The 16,432-nt window shown below is 42.7% G+C and overlaps 1 protein-coding gene across 4 annotated transcripts in view; it reads left to right on the top strand.

The window, feature by feature from the left end:
* The first annotated feature begins 12,058 nt into the window (after positions 1 to 12,058).
* The window catches only part of tmtopsa (teleost multiple tissue opsin a), a 41,059-nt gene continuing 36,685 nt past the window's right edge, over positions 12,059 to 16,432 (top strand). For all 4 annotated transcript variants that reach the window (XR_013122421.1, XR_013122420.1, XR_013122419.1 and 1 more), the window contains exon 1: positions 12,059 to 12,520. Coding sequence is in view for 1 of the 4 variants with exons in the window: in XM_076981951.1 (XP_076838066.1) it covers positions 12,436 to 12,520 (85 nt within the window). In the remaining 3 variants the exon portion in view is untranslated. The remainder of the gene's footprint in view (positions 12,521 to 16,432) is intronic.

Raw genomic sequence — 16,432 nt, 5'->3', positions numbered from 1 at the left:
TTGCCAAGTGAAAGGGCATGATCCTTCATCATAACCCCATAAGAGGGTGCAGTGAATGTTCGCATTGGGGAGCCTGACCCAAATGGCTGTCTTCATCAGACCGGGCTTATCAGCGCTCCATAGTAACCCATCCGCACCGCAAGCCCAACCACTCCATCCTGAGCCTGATGGAGTGACACCTGGGCGAACGATCTCGGGAGACGTCGGAATCCAATTAGAAGCGGGGGTTTTTTTTTTTTTTTTTTTTGCAGAGTGAAATTGCAGGAGTGGAGAGAAGTCCCTGGGAAGAGTTCACGCGATTACACCACCAGATGTTCCTCTAATGAAAGAGCCCCCCAGCCACGTGGCAGAGCCAATTAGGATTCGCTCTCTCTAGCTCTCTTCTTCAATTCAGGTTGAAAAGGATAACGAGCTTGAGAATGGACCACATATGGGGTGCGTGTGTGTGTGTGTGTGGAGATCTGACATTTGATCTGGCTCGGTAAGTTATGCCTCTCTTAGTATGTCATTTACAAAGAAGCCAGGCCCTTTGAGAAATGAGGGGGTCATGAATTTGTCCATGTGTGTCCATGCGTGGTCAAACTGATGAATGTCCTCGTGTGTTTAACTTCAGGATGAAACCGTTAGTAAAGGTTCAAGCAGGCTGGCTCCCTTTGACTCTTACACACAGATTGCATGGGATGGAGGCCTGAAAATGGACACGTGTCTCCCCACAGCGTCGATGGTATTTGCATTTAGAGTCTGATCAGTCATTGAGCTTCAAAGACATTTGCAAAGGTAGTAGTTAATAAAGATACAATTGTGTCCTATTTCTGCACAGCAGCAAGATATATCCGGCCATCATGCTGAAAAAGACTGTGTAGTCTCTCTACAAGATTTACACGTTTAGGAGTGTGAAACTACATATGCTGGACTCCACCCTGACTTTACTTTGCAACATCTACAATATCAGGGACTTCACAAACTGACAAACCTTACCACATGACTCATATATTGGTGCCTAAAAAGGTAGTACCCAAGAATAAAATGGCAAAATATAACGAAGAACATTGCAAGCATAAAATTCTGAAAAAAATAAATGAAGGCTCTTCTTGCAATGTGGACTCTAGGCTTAGAATTACATTACATTTGATTACAAAGGACCAGCAGCACATTCACGTCCAGGTCTTTTCTTCAGCTCTGAGGCTTGCGGAGTTGTGGCATCGGTTAAGTAAAAAAAACACCCAGACAACATTAACACTAAGCTCCAACGTGTCCCCCGTGAGTTCACTCTGATAGGAACATCTTCTGAACTTTCTGTGCCCTGGGAGAAGCACATTCTCAGTCCAAACAAATGCCAAATGCTGCTGTGAACAATCGGTACAAACTCCCTCTGCTAGCAACTGGGAACATGCAGTTCTTGTGGTTTTTTTTGTGCTCATTTAGACGGACTTCAATATGACAGCACAGGCTAGCTTCAAATCATCTCCCATCATCTACCTCAGTCTTGAAGGGTTTACTCCTTACTGGCTTGGAGCCACTTGTCTGACTGGGCTCCATCTTTCCAGTATGTGTCTTTACACCTCGGGACGCAGCTTGTAAGCCTTGTAATATCTTTGACAACCTGATAATCATCACTGTCTGCAAAGTCAAGTGTATTACAGGCTTCTTGTGCTTTTCAAATCAGTTCCCTTCCTTCTAGATGTACCCGTCTTTCTCTTAGCCAAAAACGTTTCTACCGAAATGCACTTGGAAGTATCACAGAACCCATCTTCAGAATGGGATGATAAAAAGAAACAAAACATTTGTGATGCACAGGTGTAACACTCACACTGATGCTGAATCCCCTGGCTGTCTGTGGTGGGTAACACAGGCCAGCCGGGCTTGGCTGGTTTGGTAATATATATGGACACAGGGTGGGCCATTCCCTGCAGATTCAAGGTGGTCCATCTACCCAAGCGGACTTTGATAATGGACAAGCACAAAGAGAAGGAGCACATAGATCTGGTGGCGTATGTGTCCACCAAATCACCATGTGCCGAGTGAGAAAGGTGTCCTGCCGTGCAATCACTTTCCCGTTTCCTACAAGGCCGCGGAGGAAATGGATCCTTCCAGATGAATCTTCACTCTGTCTTTGTCCGCAGCTCTCTGTGACATTCAATTACATTTTTTGCTTAGCGCAGCGGGACGAGGTGTGTGTCAAACTGCAGGGATTCCTGTTGGTGAGAGAAATTGCCCAGTTTAAAAAAAACATTGATTTCCCTTTCATATTTACAGAGCCCCTGATTTAATATGCTAGTTGGGTGGGTCAGAGATGTCCATAGTATTCTGTCAGGTTCTCTTGTTGTATGTATAGTTGCAGTGGCTTGGAATCTCAGATGTACCAATGAATGTTTTCATTGTAAAAAAAAGACTGATCTGAGTACAGGCACTAAGCAGGAAGATGCGGGTCCCATCTGAAGAAAGTAGCTCAAATCTTTCATTCATGTTGGCAAAGCGTTTCCCTCCAAAAGCTATAAAACAAACCAGCCGCAGTACTTTGTTAGCAAGGCTCTGCGATGACAAAAGGTATTTGTGATTTCGCCCTTCAGCACACGGTGGCGTTGTCTTTGTCCGTACTCACGGAGGTCGATGTAACACCTGAGGTTCGGTGGAAGCTTCATTTCCTGTGATCAGCGGTCATGCCTTCACTCGGCGGAAAAGTCATTCGTCTGTTTTCTGCACACACTATTAGGCTTTATCAGGCCCTGGTGTATGCCAGTTTGAATTATTACCCCTCAGTGACTATGATGAGCTTCCCTTCTCTCTTTCTCTCCCTTTCTCTCTCTCTCATCCACTCACTCATACATACATACACACATACACCATGGGAAACACAGAGAGCATTACATTAAGTTGATCTATATGCTTCCACTGCAGATTAGTAATGCAACTAGTGACTGTTTTGTTGGGTCCAGTAGGTGCCTTTTACAGGTATACAGGTATCATTTATCACCTGGTCAGTCACTGAGCCCAGAGTCACTGCTGACTAGGGATTATGGTCATGTACGTTTAAAGGTTTATCAGGTATGGGAGTGTTGTTGGGGTTTTTTTAATGTCAGGGCATTGCTGAGCAGAAAGTGATTATGAAAATAAAAATAGGGTATATAGTGATTATAGTGTAGTTCTAACATCAGTGCATTACTAACTGGGTTAGGTATAAACTGGTTTTCTTACCTGTTTTCACACCTGCAGTGATGTGGTTGGATTGATGCAACAGTGCGGTTTACAAACCCATTTTGTTCCAAAACTGCACTTGTGTTACTGTCTCTCAGATGTAATACACACATTTGAACTGAGACTCAACCCCAGGGCTTGAAACCAGACCCTGCATGGCTTGACTTCAAAGCTTTCTGAGTATCCCTAGCTGTAATCATGGATCACGCATTATAGGTGCATCTGAGTGAATTCCAGCTTACATTACAGAGCACAGCTTCTAAGCTCCTGGTTTGGAGAGACACCACACTGCTTAGCACTGATCCCCTGAATCTAACACCAGCAGCCAACGAATGGTGTGACGATTACCAAATATGTAGGAGCAGGTACAATGGATATTGGAAAACAATGCTTTAGCTCCACACGTCTAAAGTTGTGGACTTGTGCTACAGACTGGTGGATCTCAACCCAGTCCTTGGGGACCCCCAGCCAGTCCACATTTTCACTCTATCCATAGTCTCAACACACCTAAACAAAGCGATCATGCAACCCTAATACCTGATACAAATGTAACGGTAGCTGGGTCTGACCCTGAGGACGAGGCAGGGCTCCTCGCTAATAATGAGAGCACGTTTTGTCATAAGGCCTTTACGAGAGAATGATGTCTGCGGATTGTATCATCCAAGCTCGCATATTTATTCAAGATCAATTGCAATGCTTTGACCTTTCCAGACTTTGTCAGGGAATACACCCACATGAGAGAATCGAGTATACACAGAGGCCAGTAGTAAGGTCACAGCTAACCAGCCACCAGAAGTCAAATGCTAAAAACGTGCTAATATTACATGTAAAGCAGCATATAGTCATATCTTGTATGAGACTGGTTGAATGACTTGTATAAAGATGCAACTGCAGTTACAAGCCAGACAATAAAAGAATCCCTGTTAGTGCATCTTGGACATCACATTTTACTGACGTATGGCTTTATTATAGCCCAACACGACCTTGAGACTGAATCATGAGCCGCTCCTTCATCCCTGTGCAGAACAGCTTAAGGAATACGCCATTCATGCTCACGAAGCTACCTGCTGACACTGCGTATGGGTGCCTTACCTTATGGTAAGGTCAACATGCCATTATTGGTTTGAACTTAACAGGGTACATTGTGCTGTTTGGATTCAGAAACGTCTGGGCGGCTTTACTGTAACTTTGATTTGGATGAAGTTGGACGTTTTCTCCTTATTAGTTGTGACAGTCTAATATGGTAGAAATGTTGTAAAATAGCCTCTAAGTGAGAGAGATCCTCAGGATCCTGAAGTCCTGACCACGATGGGCAGGGTTGTGGGCGGGACTGGGGGGTGGGGCAGGGGGCGGGGCTGGAATTCACCTTGAGAGGTGAGAAGTTTAGACATTATGAGTTACATAATCTGCATTACATAATCCTAATCTTCATCTGCGTGTCTAAGCAGCATCAGAGCACGCCACTTCTCTCGGTTACAATTTCTTATCTGCACATTACGCCTGACCGGCCCCCGAAAAAAAAAAAAAAAAACGTGTGTGGAAGATTCGTTTCCTCTTCAGCACATTTACATATGGAACACGAGCTTGATGAATAGCTGTGCTGTGCTCTGCTGACCCAACAAGCGGAGGGCGCCGGCCGATGCTGCCTGGTTATATTTAACGCCGAACGCCAGATGTCTGCAGGCGTGCTCCCAGGACGAACAGCGCTGGCCGTGCAGCCACCACGGCGAGTTCCCCCTCAACCCAGATGGTCCGAACTGACCCATTTCTCAACTATTCCGTGTGTAGTATCCTTCACAATATCTCTCAACTCCAATTGGTTCCCACTCCGACTTCCAACTACAACTGCACCAACCGGTTTCACTTTAGTCTTTATTTCCATTGACAGGGTTCAGCAATTAAGCATGTTTTGGGGCGTTGGGCTTTTGACGGCCTGAAGAACACGACTCGTGAAGGTAGCAGGGAGGACAGGTTAGCATAATGAGGTGGCATTTATGAGGCTTCAACATGACATGCTAAGAACAAGAGCGGCCTACCCCCGATACCTCCCCCACACCTGCCTTTGTGGTTTTGAGTTTTAGCGCCTTCTTGTTTATATTCAGCTCACACACACACACACACACACACACACACACACACACACACACACACACACACACACACACAATTACTTTCACATTCCTCCTTCCCCACTTCTTGATTTGCAGTAGTTTCCTACTCCCTCGAAAATTGATGTTCAGCCATTTTTCTTTTGAGCACTCAAAGTGTGACGACTCCGTCTTTTACGTCCGCAACAATAAATGAAAACCATCCTGTTTGCTTCTGTGCTCTAAAATGGCCTTCAGTCACCATGGGGAAAAATAGCACAGAAGTCTGAATCATCAACGTGGTTAGTTCTTCCTACTAAACTACCCAACCTGAAAAGTTTGCGAAGCCTCTGACACACCAAATTACACTTTAGGACACCTATTTTAAACATGTGTCACAGGAACGAGGCCTATGTGGGTGAGCCATTTAGCAATTAGCCTTGATTTGCTGACAGAACACTCTAGGCCTAATCCGTAATTAGACCATAATGAACGTCCGAGCAAGTTTCCCACAATCCACGTGGGCGGCACGGAGAAGCAGCTGTTAGCTAAGCGAAGGTGACAAGAGAGGTCACGCCTGCGCTCCGCCATCACTCCATTTCTTTGCAGGATCACTGCAGGACGACAGGACACGCGTGTCCTGCGCTGCAGGTCAGAATCTACATGTGAATATCTCCATGGTCTCACTTTCTCTTCTGCTCTCTTCCCTGCAGGACTTGCAGATCCGAGAGGCGCAGACTAGTCTGCCGAAAGTCGCCATTGCTCGAAATGAAATCTGAAAAAGTAGCTTGAGGTGACATTGTTGACTTTTATAGAGAAGGAACATACCGGAGGAAACAGCTGTCTTGTGTACTGACTAATTAGCTTTAGCCACATAACTGAGCATCTTTCACAGTTCTGTGGATGTTCTGTATCTCCTGTAAAATTTTGAACAAAAAAAAATAATTATTTTCCCCCCTACTTGCCACAGAAAGGTGCTGGGTTAACTTTCTTCTATCCTAAAAAATCTGAAATTGGTCCAGTTTTAATAGGATGTTGACCCAGGGGACGTGATCTGTGGCAGTCATGCGTTTGGGCGCGAGATGCGTCTCCACCCACAGCTAAAATTATAGTCTTGCTTGAAGTGACTGAGACAGTGGGAGGAAGAAGAGGTTGTGAACACAACAGATATAAACAGCAAAAACCACTGTTGCTGAAAACCAGTGGAGTAGAGAGTCACTGCAGGTGATTAAGCTAGTCGCACAATTCTTACACGAATCGCAACTGGCAAACTAGCTTGTGTTGAACTAGCAACTTTGTTACACACACTTAGCGAATGCTTATTTTGTCACTAATTTATGTGTAACATCCATATTGTAACATAACATATTATGAGAGAGGGTTATGAATTTTCATTATTTTTCCATAGAAGCAGCAGGCAGATGTGTACACAGTCATGAACACACAAAATCTGTTGCTGCACCAAAAATAGTCAGTATCCATAATTACTGCATTGTTAATAATTGTTGCTTGTATGTGTAAAAACACTGACATTTTTGAAGCACTTTTCTTACACAGCTGGAGGACCTCTGTCCAATATAGCCTATTTCTCTGGAAACTGTGTACTTCATTACAAATCTGTCTCTCTCTCTCTCTCTCTGTCTGTCTCTCCATCTCTCTCTCTCTGTATTACTCTAAATACAGACTCATGTTATGACACCATACCTTTCAATAAACAAGTGATTATGGCTTTTTGAAAACTGACTATTTACACATCAAAGATCTGGAACCAAAGACGTTTTATGAGAAGAAGTTGTCTAATTAACTTTTGCGTTGTCACCATCTTTTCAACACCTCCTCAGATAGCTGCTGTCTGAAGAGCTCTGTTCTCTCCTGCTTAGGGGGTCACAGAATAAACTCAACCATGCGTAGCAATGAGTACAATTTCTCAAAAACTTCTTCCATTGTTAAAAATAAACGATGCAGAAGTGTTCTGGAAAATCATCCAACCTCCCGAATGCTTCCGTGATTTTGTTGTCTTGGTGACATGAGTATAAAAATGAGACGAGCGGGCCAGAGTGAATCCACTTCAGCTGAACTGTGTCCTCATGAATTATGCAAACACATCAGAGCGCATTTCCATCAGTACTGTGTGTGTGTGTCTCTGTGTGTGTGCATGCAACAAAAGAAACAAACCTAGAAAGTAAAATGATTTGCTCTTAGTTATATATATTTTTTAGCTATTTAGTCAGAGATAAACCAATCTGCACCATTATTTTTCTTTAAAAAATTAAATATGGAGTAATTCTATCAAGCTAATTAGAGAAACAGATTATCTCCTTTTTTGATGCCACCTTCCTCCATGTCACTGACCTCCTTTGAGTAATACAAACGGGTCGCCGCAGACCCGCCTGGTGCAGACCCGCCTGGTGCAGACCCGCCTGGGTGTGAGGTCGCTGCACAGGTCCATAAACCGCTCCCTGCTCCTGCAAACCAAGTCTTGCAATGACGGGCTTTGATGGCTCCTGCAGTGGACACTGAGGCTTTAACGATACATTCTTCATGTCACCTCATCGGCAAGTCATGACTACTACCCCGCGTCTCGCAGTGTTGAATTTTAAAAAAAAGGTTGAATTTAAAGGTTTGGCTGGACCCAAATGAAAGCTGTAAGATTTATTTCAGCAATGTAACTGTTGAGACATCACTGCGGTTTGTGCAGTAGGTCTTCACTGTGAGAATACACACTATAAAGCTGCTCTGCCTGGAATAAAATGTGGGCCACTGAAAAGAAGTTAAAAGACACCATTGCTGAATTAACACCTATAGAACATTATGAGACCGAGTTAACAGTGTTGTCATTCATTTAACAGAGTTGCTTTTGTGGTGTATTGATTTGGCATTGTGTTGAGCTGGCCATTAGTATCTAGATGCTACGCTCTACAAGGCTGGAGGAAACTGTGTTTCGTACGTTTTAAGTCTCTTTGAATAGGTGCCTGCAAAATACATAATAAATATATGAAATGTAATAACTATAAATGTAAGTAAAAGCTCAGCAAGTTCATTAACAGTAGGACGTAATTTATCACAGCTCTTAAATATCAAAACGAAGGACGCTGTACACGATGGGTTTCATTTCACTGACCCATTGCTTATAAACATACACATATGTATATGCACGTATGTATTATAAATTGAGAGTTGAATTAGGCGCAGGCTGTGCGTGGCTTCCTCGTCCACTGAGAACTCCAGTAAGAGACTGAACACGGAGACAGAATGCAGCTTCACGTACGTTATATAAAGCGTCAGATCACTGAGTTACACGGAGTTTGTGTACTTTCTTTTTCACAAATGCACAAGATGAACTCGGCGTTTAATTAGAGGAGAGTTTTCCATCTGGCGACCGCTGTACACCATATGTGAAGGACCCCTATGCCTGCCTGATAGTGACCCCTGAAGGTGCCTGAATCATATTTAAAGTAGGCAATTCTCTACAATATGTGTATACTGTATATGCATATACACACGGTATATAAAGGTACACACCATCTCTGCTGGACATACGATGACCAATGCATTCACTAAGTTGGATTGCATTAATCATTCATGCTTGCCGCTGTGGTAACAAGGAACAGATGAATAACCCAGCAGTAGATTCTCTCTCCGGATGAGTGCACTGTTGTGGTATCAAATCTTGCTTTGTGCCTTCATATTGACACTTTGGATGGTGGCCAGATTGTGACTGCAAACCTAGCTGATTTAGCATCAACGAGCCTTTCCTGCATATTAGAGTTTTTCTCAGTCTGTTTGGTGCATTTTGAGGATCAGAATTGAATTCCTCATACTAACTTGTCCCACCTCCACAAAATCTAGTCGCTTGTGCACATCATGAAAACAATTTATTTCTTGGCATAATCAAGCAAATGATTTTGTACAACTGTCTGCTATTTCCTACGTTATCAATTACTTTTGTCATGTCGATCAAAATATATTAAACTTCTCCCTTGAATAGTCCTGCCACCCAAAACAGATCAGCATTAGTTCCCTGCATAAGTCATTACACTCAAAAGTGATGAACCAATGGTCATAACCCTTGAAGTATGTTTTATACATCTCTATTAGACATTTTTGGTCCATTTCTCCTGAAGTAATGATTAGCTGAATAGACAGACGACAGATGAACCTGCTGTCCGCCGTGGATGTAGACTGTGAGGACATCATAGCAGACGCCTACAGAAGCTGAACAAGACATTCCAGAAGATTCTTTCCACGCTGCATGAGAATAAATCTGTTGTGATGTGGTTGAGAATCTGTGGCCAGACAGACAGGAACATTGGAAGGTGTAGAAAGATTGCACTGTAGTTGTTTACATACAGCGTTATTTGTACGGTTCTGCCTCTCTTCAATGTTTATATTTCTAATTTAGATGTTTTTTTCCCTTTGTGCTATGTATTGCAATGACATGGTCTATCAATACAGTAAAGTTAACTGTACAAACTATAAAAAGCATGAAAGTGAATCCGGCCCAAGCTCTTGTAATCATTCTCCCACACATAGTGATGTGTAACTTTGTACTGTTGAGGTTTATATGTGCAGCCTTGAGCTTTTTCATTCATTGTCCTCAAAACCTTTGCCATCAGAAAATGTTTACAGACTCCACAGTGATATATGACTGACTATGAAATTTGACTGTCATGTCTGCAATAACACAAGGGCATGTCATTCTGATGACACCGACATGTTCATTGAGATAAATACTTGACATGAATGAGTTATTTTGAGCAAGTGACGGTCTTTTGCTGGTGACTCATTGTGTGGTACTTTTGTAAAAAAAAATTTGAGAAATGCACTTACTATTGTACAATAAATTTGAGAAATGCACCAAAGCGTCTGATAAAAACTGTAAGCTGGCATAAAAGCCTTAGTGAAGTACTAACGTCTCGTACATAGTAATGTCTAGTACATAGTAATGTCTCGTAGATAGTAATGTCTCGTATGCATCTCAGACTAAACCAGCACACTTCCCTCCCTCTTTCCAACAAATCTGAGAATTGCATCATTATTCTGCTACTAGTATCTTTCCCTCAGAGTAAAAACTAATCTGCTTCTAACCAACAAACCGATGTTTGCCAGTCCGGTCCTCGGGGTCTCCCCGGTCAATATGTATATATTTATTTATTTCTTGCTCCATGCTTGCTCACAGTACATCTCTACCAGATTTTCGCTGTTCCTGATTGGGTCGTTGAGGTGCGCAGGGGGGCCGGAACACAGCACAGACGGTGGACAATAGGATGTCCCCCATGGGACTCGAAAACGCTGCAATAGTCTACTGTCCTCTGACATCATTCAGATTGAAATTCTTCCTTACTACTTGCATCACCCTAGTGGATCACCAGTGCCCATCATGTTTCAGGCATAGACTATAGTATTAGCTGACTCCGATGAAATCTCCAGTGTCATTAAGCCTCGTTAATGTACTGCGAGCTTCTCGTCTTGTGCTATTAGTGCACTAGTACAAACCTGGATTTGCATCGGATGTCTTTCCTGTGATTGGCTACATCAGATGTGACACAGAAATTTCACTGGATTTAGGCCAGGCTTGAACCAGATGATATGATCTTCAAGACCCTCTACCACCACTGGGACAGCGTGCACACACACACACACACACACAAATCTGCATCTTTGGTCCGTCACAGCTATCATTAAAACGGTGACTTTATTCGAAAACTACGTCAATGCTAGTTAGATGCAGCAGTGCACATATATAGCAAGATTCCCTTCGCCCCCCCCCCCCCCCCCCTTGCAAACTCTTTGACAACTGTATCAACAGAGTCCGAATCGTGCAGTCAGACATTAATATTAATGAGAACAAATATCATTACACAATACTGTTAACAATTTAACTGAAGGCAGACGTGGAAGAAGGCCTGTGTTGGAGGTGAAAACTAAATTATCGCCTTAGCAAGATCTCTCATTTAATGAACAACAATGTATTGAAATTTGATAAACAGTTAATAGTCTAATGACGCTAGGGAGAATTAATCGAATAGTAGCTCCAACTTGCCTTAAGACTACGACATCTCCACTGCGTCACCACCCCGCTGGCGGGAAATCTGAGAGGGAAAAAAAAGAAGAAAAAAAAATCGTGACGTAACACATCGACGTCATAATGACATGGAGTGCAAGTGAGTTATTGGCACTGGTACGTCAGCCACAGACGTCTCCTGAGATTGCAAACCCAATCCAGCACATTTATATCAGTGTGATAAGGACAGCGTTTGCGTTGATGTTAAACTTTGTTACATGAATCTGTGCGTTTAAACAGGTGTCTTTACATGATATACAGAAATATATCATACATACATATACATGATGAAAAGCTGAAAAGCAACACAGTGTGTCAAAAACGCGCGGATTCAAAATGCGTGAAATAAGGACAGTGATCTGCACACCTGTCTTGACTGATGTAGCAGGCCTAAATTAAGTACGCTAAAAGCCTTACAGTATCCGGTGCGGTAAATGTGGTCATTATTTAGCTTGAAAATGCCATTCATAACAAACTTCACAGGCTCCAAGGACTTGTGTTCATAAACGGAAAACTATGTAAATTGCATTTTTCTTCACCGGGCAGACGAGAGCTCATCCTCGCTGCAGACGTCATCTGTGAAAGAGGTACAATGTCACGACGTGGACGGAACCCGTTCGTGTGCTGTGAGGATTACAGTTACCACACGGTGGAGCAAAGGCTCTCAAAACTTTATTCTCACTTCAAAACCAACCAGCCGCCGCCTCAGAAACTTATATATCTGTACAGTCGCCGCGAATATGCTCTTTCTCCCCCTCATAAAAGAAACATTCAGTACATCGTTATCGAGTTGTGGTTTGCCGTTTCCGAAGTAGTCGCCACAAATTCAATGACTCGTTTCCCCACGTAAAAACAAGTCAGTAACACTTGTTCAAGCGTGTCGCGAACGGACTGCAATGTTGTGAGCCTCTGCACCAGTGTTTCTCTAGCGGACGGACCGAGAGAAGACCAGGTCTCGCACCTTAAACCCGCCCGGACACCTGGTCGTGGCGGTGTGTTTGGGCTTCGTCATGCAACCTGCGCATTCTTGTGCGGTTCTTTGACGTTATAAGGTGATGCGGTCACCAGTCAACTTGCTGTTGGTTAATAATGGACCTGCTGGTTTGCGCGTTGGAGACGCCGTTCAGCTCGGCGGCGAAAGTGGGTGTTAGTGTCTTTGCTAATTCACTGTTTGGTAAGTATGAATGGCAAATGTAATTTTTAGCATGTACTAGCGTGTCAATCAATGTATGGTAGTAATCGCGTGATCGCGCTGCTCTACAGTAATTCGCGCTCGACGACGATTTTATCGTATTGCGTCTGGATAGAACTTGGATCTTCAAACTAGACAGGAGACAAAAATAAAACGAACCACAAACTACACGCCAAACAAACAAAAACCAGTTTGGACTGTTCACAAAATCTGGGACTTCAACACGTCAAATAGGCTACTTTGTCACACCAATGACCACTTCTTTTTTGTTTTATAAATATGCCAGTTTGTCTCTGATTTAAGGAATTGTGCCAATTCGTTACATTTTATAACTGCGATATTCCTTCATTGACTGCTGGTACGGAGATCGGGCTGTGATGTGTTCATGGCGTTCTGCATTGAAATATCCTTCTGCGTTGGGCTTTATTTTTTAAGAAGTGTGTGCGCCAGAACAAGTTTAAAGGGTCGGTATTCCTCCCCTGACGTGATGTTTTATCAGTGGTAGCAGATCTGGTGTTCAAATGTGATACCACAGACCGTAAAAGGTAAATGCGCGAGATGTTTTCTATAGGGTAATTTGTTAAACGTGACGTTGACAGCTTTAACCAGGGGTGATACCGTTAGCAATTACCTGTATATTGAATTAAGAGCACAGCAGAGTGACCACTGCCTTTATTTTTTGGCATTTTATTAGCCTCTTCTTCCTCTCTAATGTAAGCAGTATCGTTGATATCTTTTACATTCACTGTGTAGCTGTTTCGGTCCTTAGTGTAAACTGAAGGAATATGTCACGTGATCAAACTAGGGGTGGAAGCAAGAATATTACATCACTTCATATACCCTTTCAAGAAGTTTTTTTTCCCACACACTTGAGGTCAGGTCACTTGACTAAATTATTAGTTTATGCACAAGAGAGCTTTTTGAAGGTCGTTTTGTCGATTCAAGACGTGACGCTTGTATTTAGCTGATGCTTTTCAGCACGGGGAGCTAAAAGCGTTAATATTATCAGAGGAAATCAGAGGAATACACTTGTTTGACCTTGTATGAGGGTTTACTGCAAGATGCATTTTCACTGGTAGCCCCCAAGCGCATTATGGCCAGTTTACACTTTGCTATAAAGTATATAAAATCCCCGTGGACCCTTCTGGATAGATCTGGTCAAGCCATATGAGCAGATGAGGTGAAGGTGAGCCATCTTATCTGTGAAACAGATGCAGTGGCTGATGTCATTGATGATGTAACTGCCAGCACTCGCAACAAACCCGATGGACTCTCGAGTGCGATGAAGCGTCTTAATCTCTCAGATCTTAGTAAACGCCCCAGAACCCCCTGGGTGGTAATGCACCTTGCAGCAAAACAATGGCTGTGTTCGAAATAGCCTACTACATACTGCATACTGCATACTGCACTCAGTATATACTGGATATTGCATACTGGTCCTCGTAGTAGTATGCAGTATAGTTTCCAGTATGCGACAAAAGCAAAGCATACTACGGGGTCACGAAGATAGCTCTGTTCGTGTACTGGAATATTTTGTGGAAGTAGTAGGTCATCTGGGGATGTTTAGTGTACTGGAAACATTCTTTTTATTTGCATACTGCATACTGGATACTGATTTGGGGCCCAATCAGTACGCCAGTAGTATGTAGTAGGCTATTTCGAGCACAGCCAATGATTGGCCACATGGCTACAGTAGCTACAGAGTCTCCCAAGGGCCAAAAGTAGGAATGTGGTGACTGGCTAAATACACCACCTGAACTCCACCGAGGATGCATTTCACTTAATGACAGACAGATCGTGCATTAGAGTCAGAATCAAAATGTGACTCGGGTCAAGAGTTCACACACAAGGACTTTGTTTACACAGGAATCTGTACTCACATACTGTAAGCGTTTCCTATCACATCTTCTGTGCATTCGTACAGTCAAAAAGATGCTTTGTTTCTTGCAACCAATTTGTTGATTTGACACCTCCAAATAAACACAGCGACTGAATGTGATTTTAATAATCCTTATCTTAATGCTAGATTAATTTGTCTAGTTATTTATTGTTGGATTCCAAGCGATCGCTGCTTTAAGAGGGCGGTCCAGATATTTACACTCTGACTGGAAATCACAGCTTTCGTTGCCTCTGTATCTCTCTGGACGAGCTCGTGAGGAGGTTACATTTAACACTAGAAGTCCCAGAGAAGGGTCTTTCAACACTTCTACTATCGGAACCCAGAGAAGGGTCGAGAGAACTGAAGGATTTTAGCTAACACCCTATTATCAGCTGTAAGCAGGCACTTTTGTCCTGTAAATAAGGCCATTACTGGCGCACCACAGGAGGGGGCATGCTTCAGCTCACAACTAATTGTTGTTTTCCATTGAGTTTAGCCATTTAGTTTCTAGTTAGTTCTATTTAGTTTATTGTATTTTATAATATAAAGGTTATATATTGTATTTAGTTTAGTTTTATCTGAGCAACAAAGCACAAACAATAAATTATTTTTTTATATTTTAAATAGAAAATTTGAAATTTTATAGCCAGGTACATGTGAGCAATGACCAGAAGCATTTGTGTCTAAGTCAGGAGGACTGAAATTTCAGCATGAGAAACATACAAAAGAACAACTGTTATGTTTCCATGCTTTTTTATGTTCCATGCTTTTTATTATTGCCATAAAATTATACAAAAAATACAAGGAATAAAACAATTCCACACATATTTACAATAGGCTGCAGTGCAGGGCTGTGTGTGTGTGTGTGTGTGTGTGTGTGTGTGTGTGTGTGTGTGTGTGTGTGAGTGGCATGTCCTTCTTGTGTGACTAGCACTTCAGCAGTCACTCAGCAGTCTGCCAGAACATGCCTGGCACTGCCAGGGTATCTCCCTGGTACATTTGCCACACGTGTATCTGTAGCAGTCGACACATCTCACATTTGCACAATTGTTCATGAGTGGTCTCATCAGAGCATTCACATACAACTATCTACCCAGTCTGCCAGTCCCTCATTTGGGGAGAAAGCTACAGTATTGTGGCTATTCCCACTTTAGTGACCCCATTTTGTTTCTCTTTCACTCAGACAATAAAATACTCCAATACAGTGAGGACATGCACCTAAGACGAAAATTTCAGACCCCTCCATGATTAAAAATTGTCTAAATTGTCTAAAGTGGGGAATAGCCACAATAGTGTAGCTTTCTCCCCAAATGAGGGAGTGGCGGACTGAGTGGATAATTGTATGTGAGTGCTCTGTTGAGAACATTTCAACTTTATTGTATATATTTCTAAACTTACATCATGTCCTCTGTAGCTGCTGCTCTCAGCCAGGCCCTCTGACTGCCTCTCTCACCTTATGCATGTCCCCTGCACAACAATGCAGCTGGGGGATGGGCAGACACACTCAGGACCAGCTTACAGACTTTTGCATGACCTTTTTTGAGGTGGATCATCACAATTAATTTGGTCATTTTTTTCAAAAATTGTTATTTTGAACCCACTTATCTTTTTTAGAAGAAAAACATTACTAACATTACTACATTTCTACCTGAGCCTGCCAATGCCAGTGCTGAGGTATTTTGCATCCCATGAGGCCATCCTTTGTCATGCAGCCATTTCTAGGTAGACGGGGGATGGGTGATAGTGTGAGCTATGTTGATCCATTGACTCAGACGGAGAAGAAAAGACCCTTTCAGAGAAATCTGAACTTTAGCTATTTTGACCAATAATCATGTCACCTTTTGCAGTGAGAAAAAAATCCAAAATAAGTACAAAGGAGTTAGACTTGATATGTTTTGGAATTATAGTTCAAATAATGTCTGTCAGTTTTATAATAAAGAGAAAGATGACTGTAGCCACCTACATGTGGATGAAAATCCATGTCACCACACATTTCACTTACTCTGTTGACTGAG

The sequence above is a fragment of the Brachyhypopomus gauderio genome, chromosome 19 (assembly GCF_052324685.1).
Source record: "Brachyhypopomus gauderio isolate BG-103 chromosome 19, BGAUD_0.2, whole genome shotgun sequence".
Taxonomy (NCBI): domain Eukaryota; kingdom Metazoa; phylum Chordata; class Actinopteri; order Gymnotiformes; family Hypopomidae; genus Brachyhypopomus; species Brachyhypopomus gauderio.
This window is presented reverse-complemented; position numbering and strand designations above follow the sequence as displayed.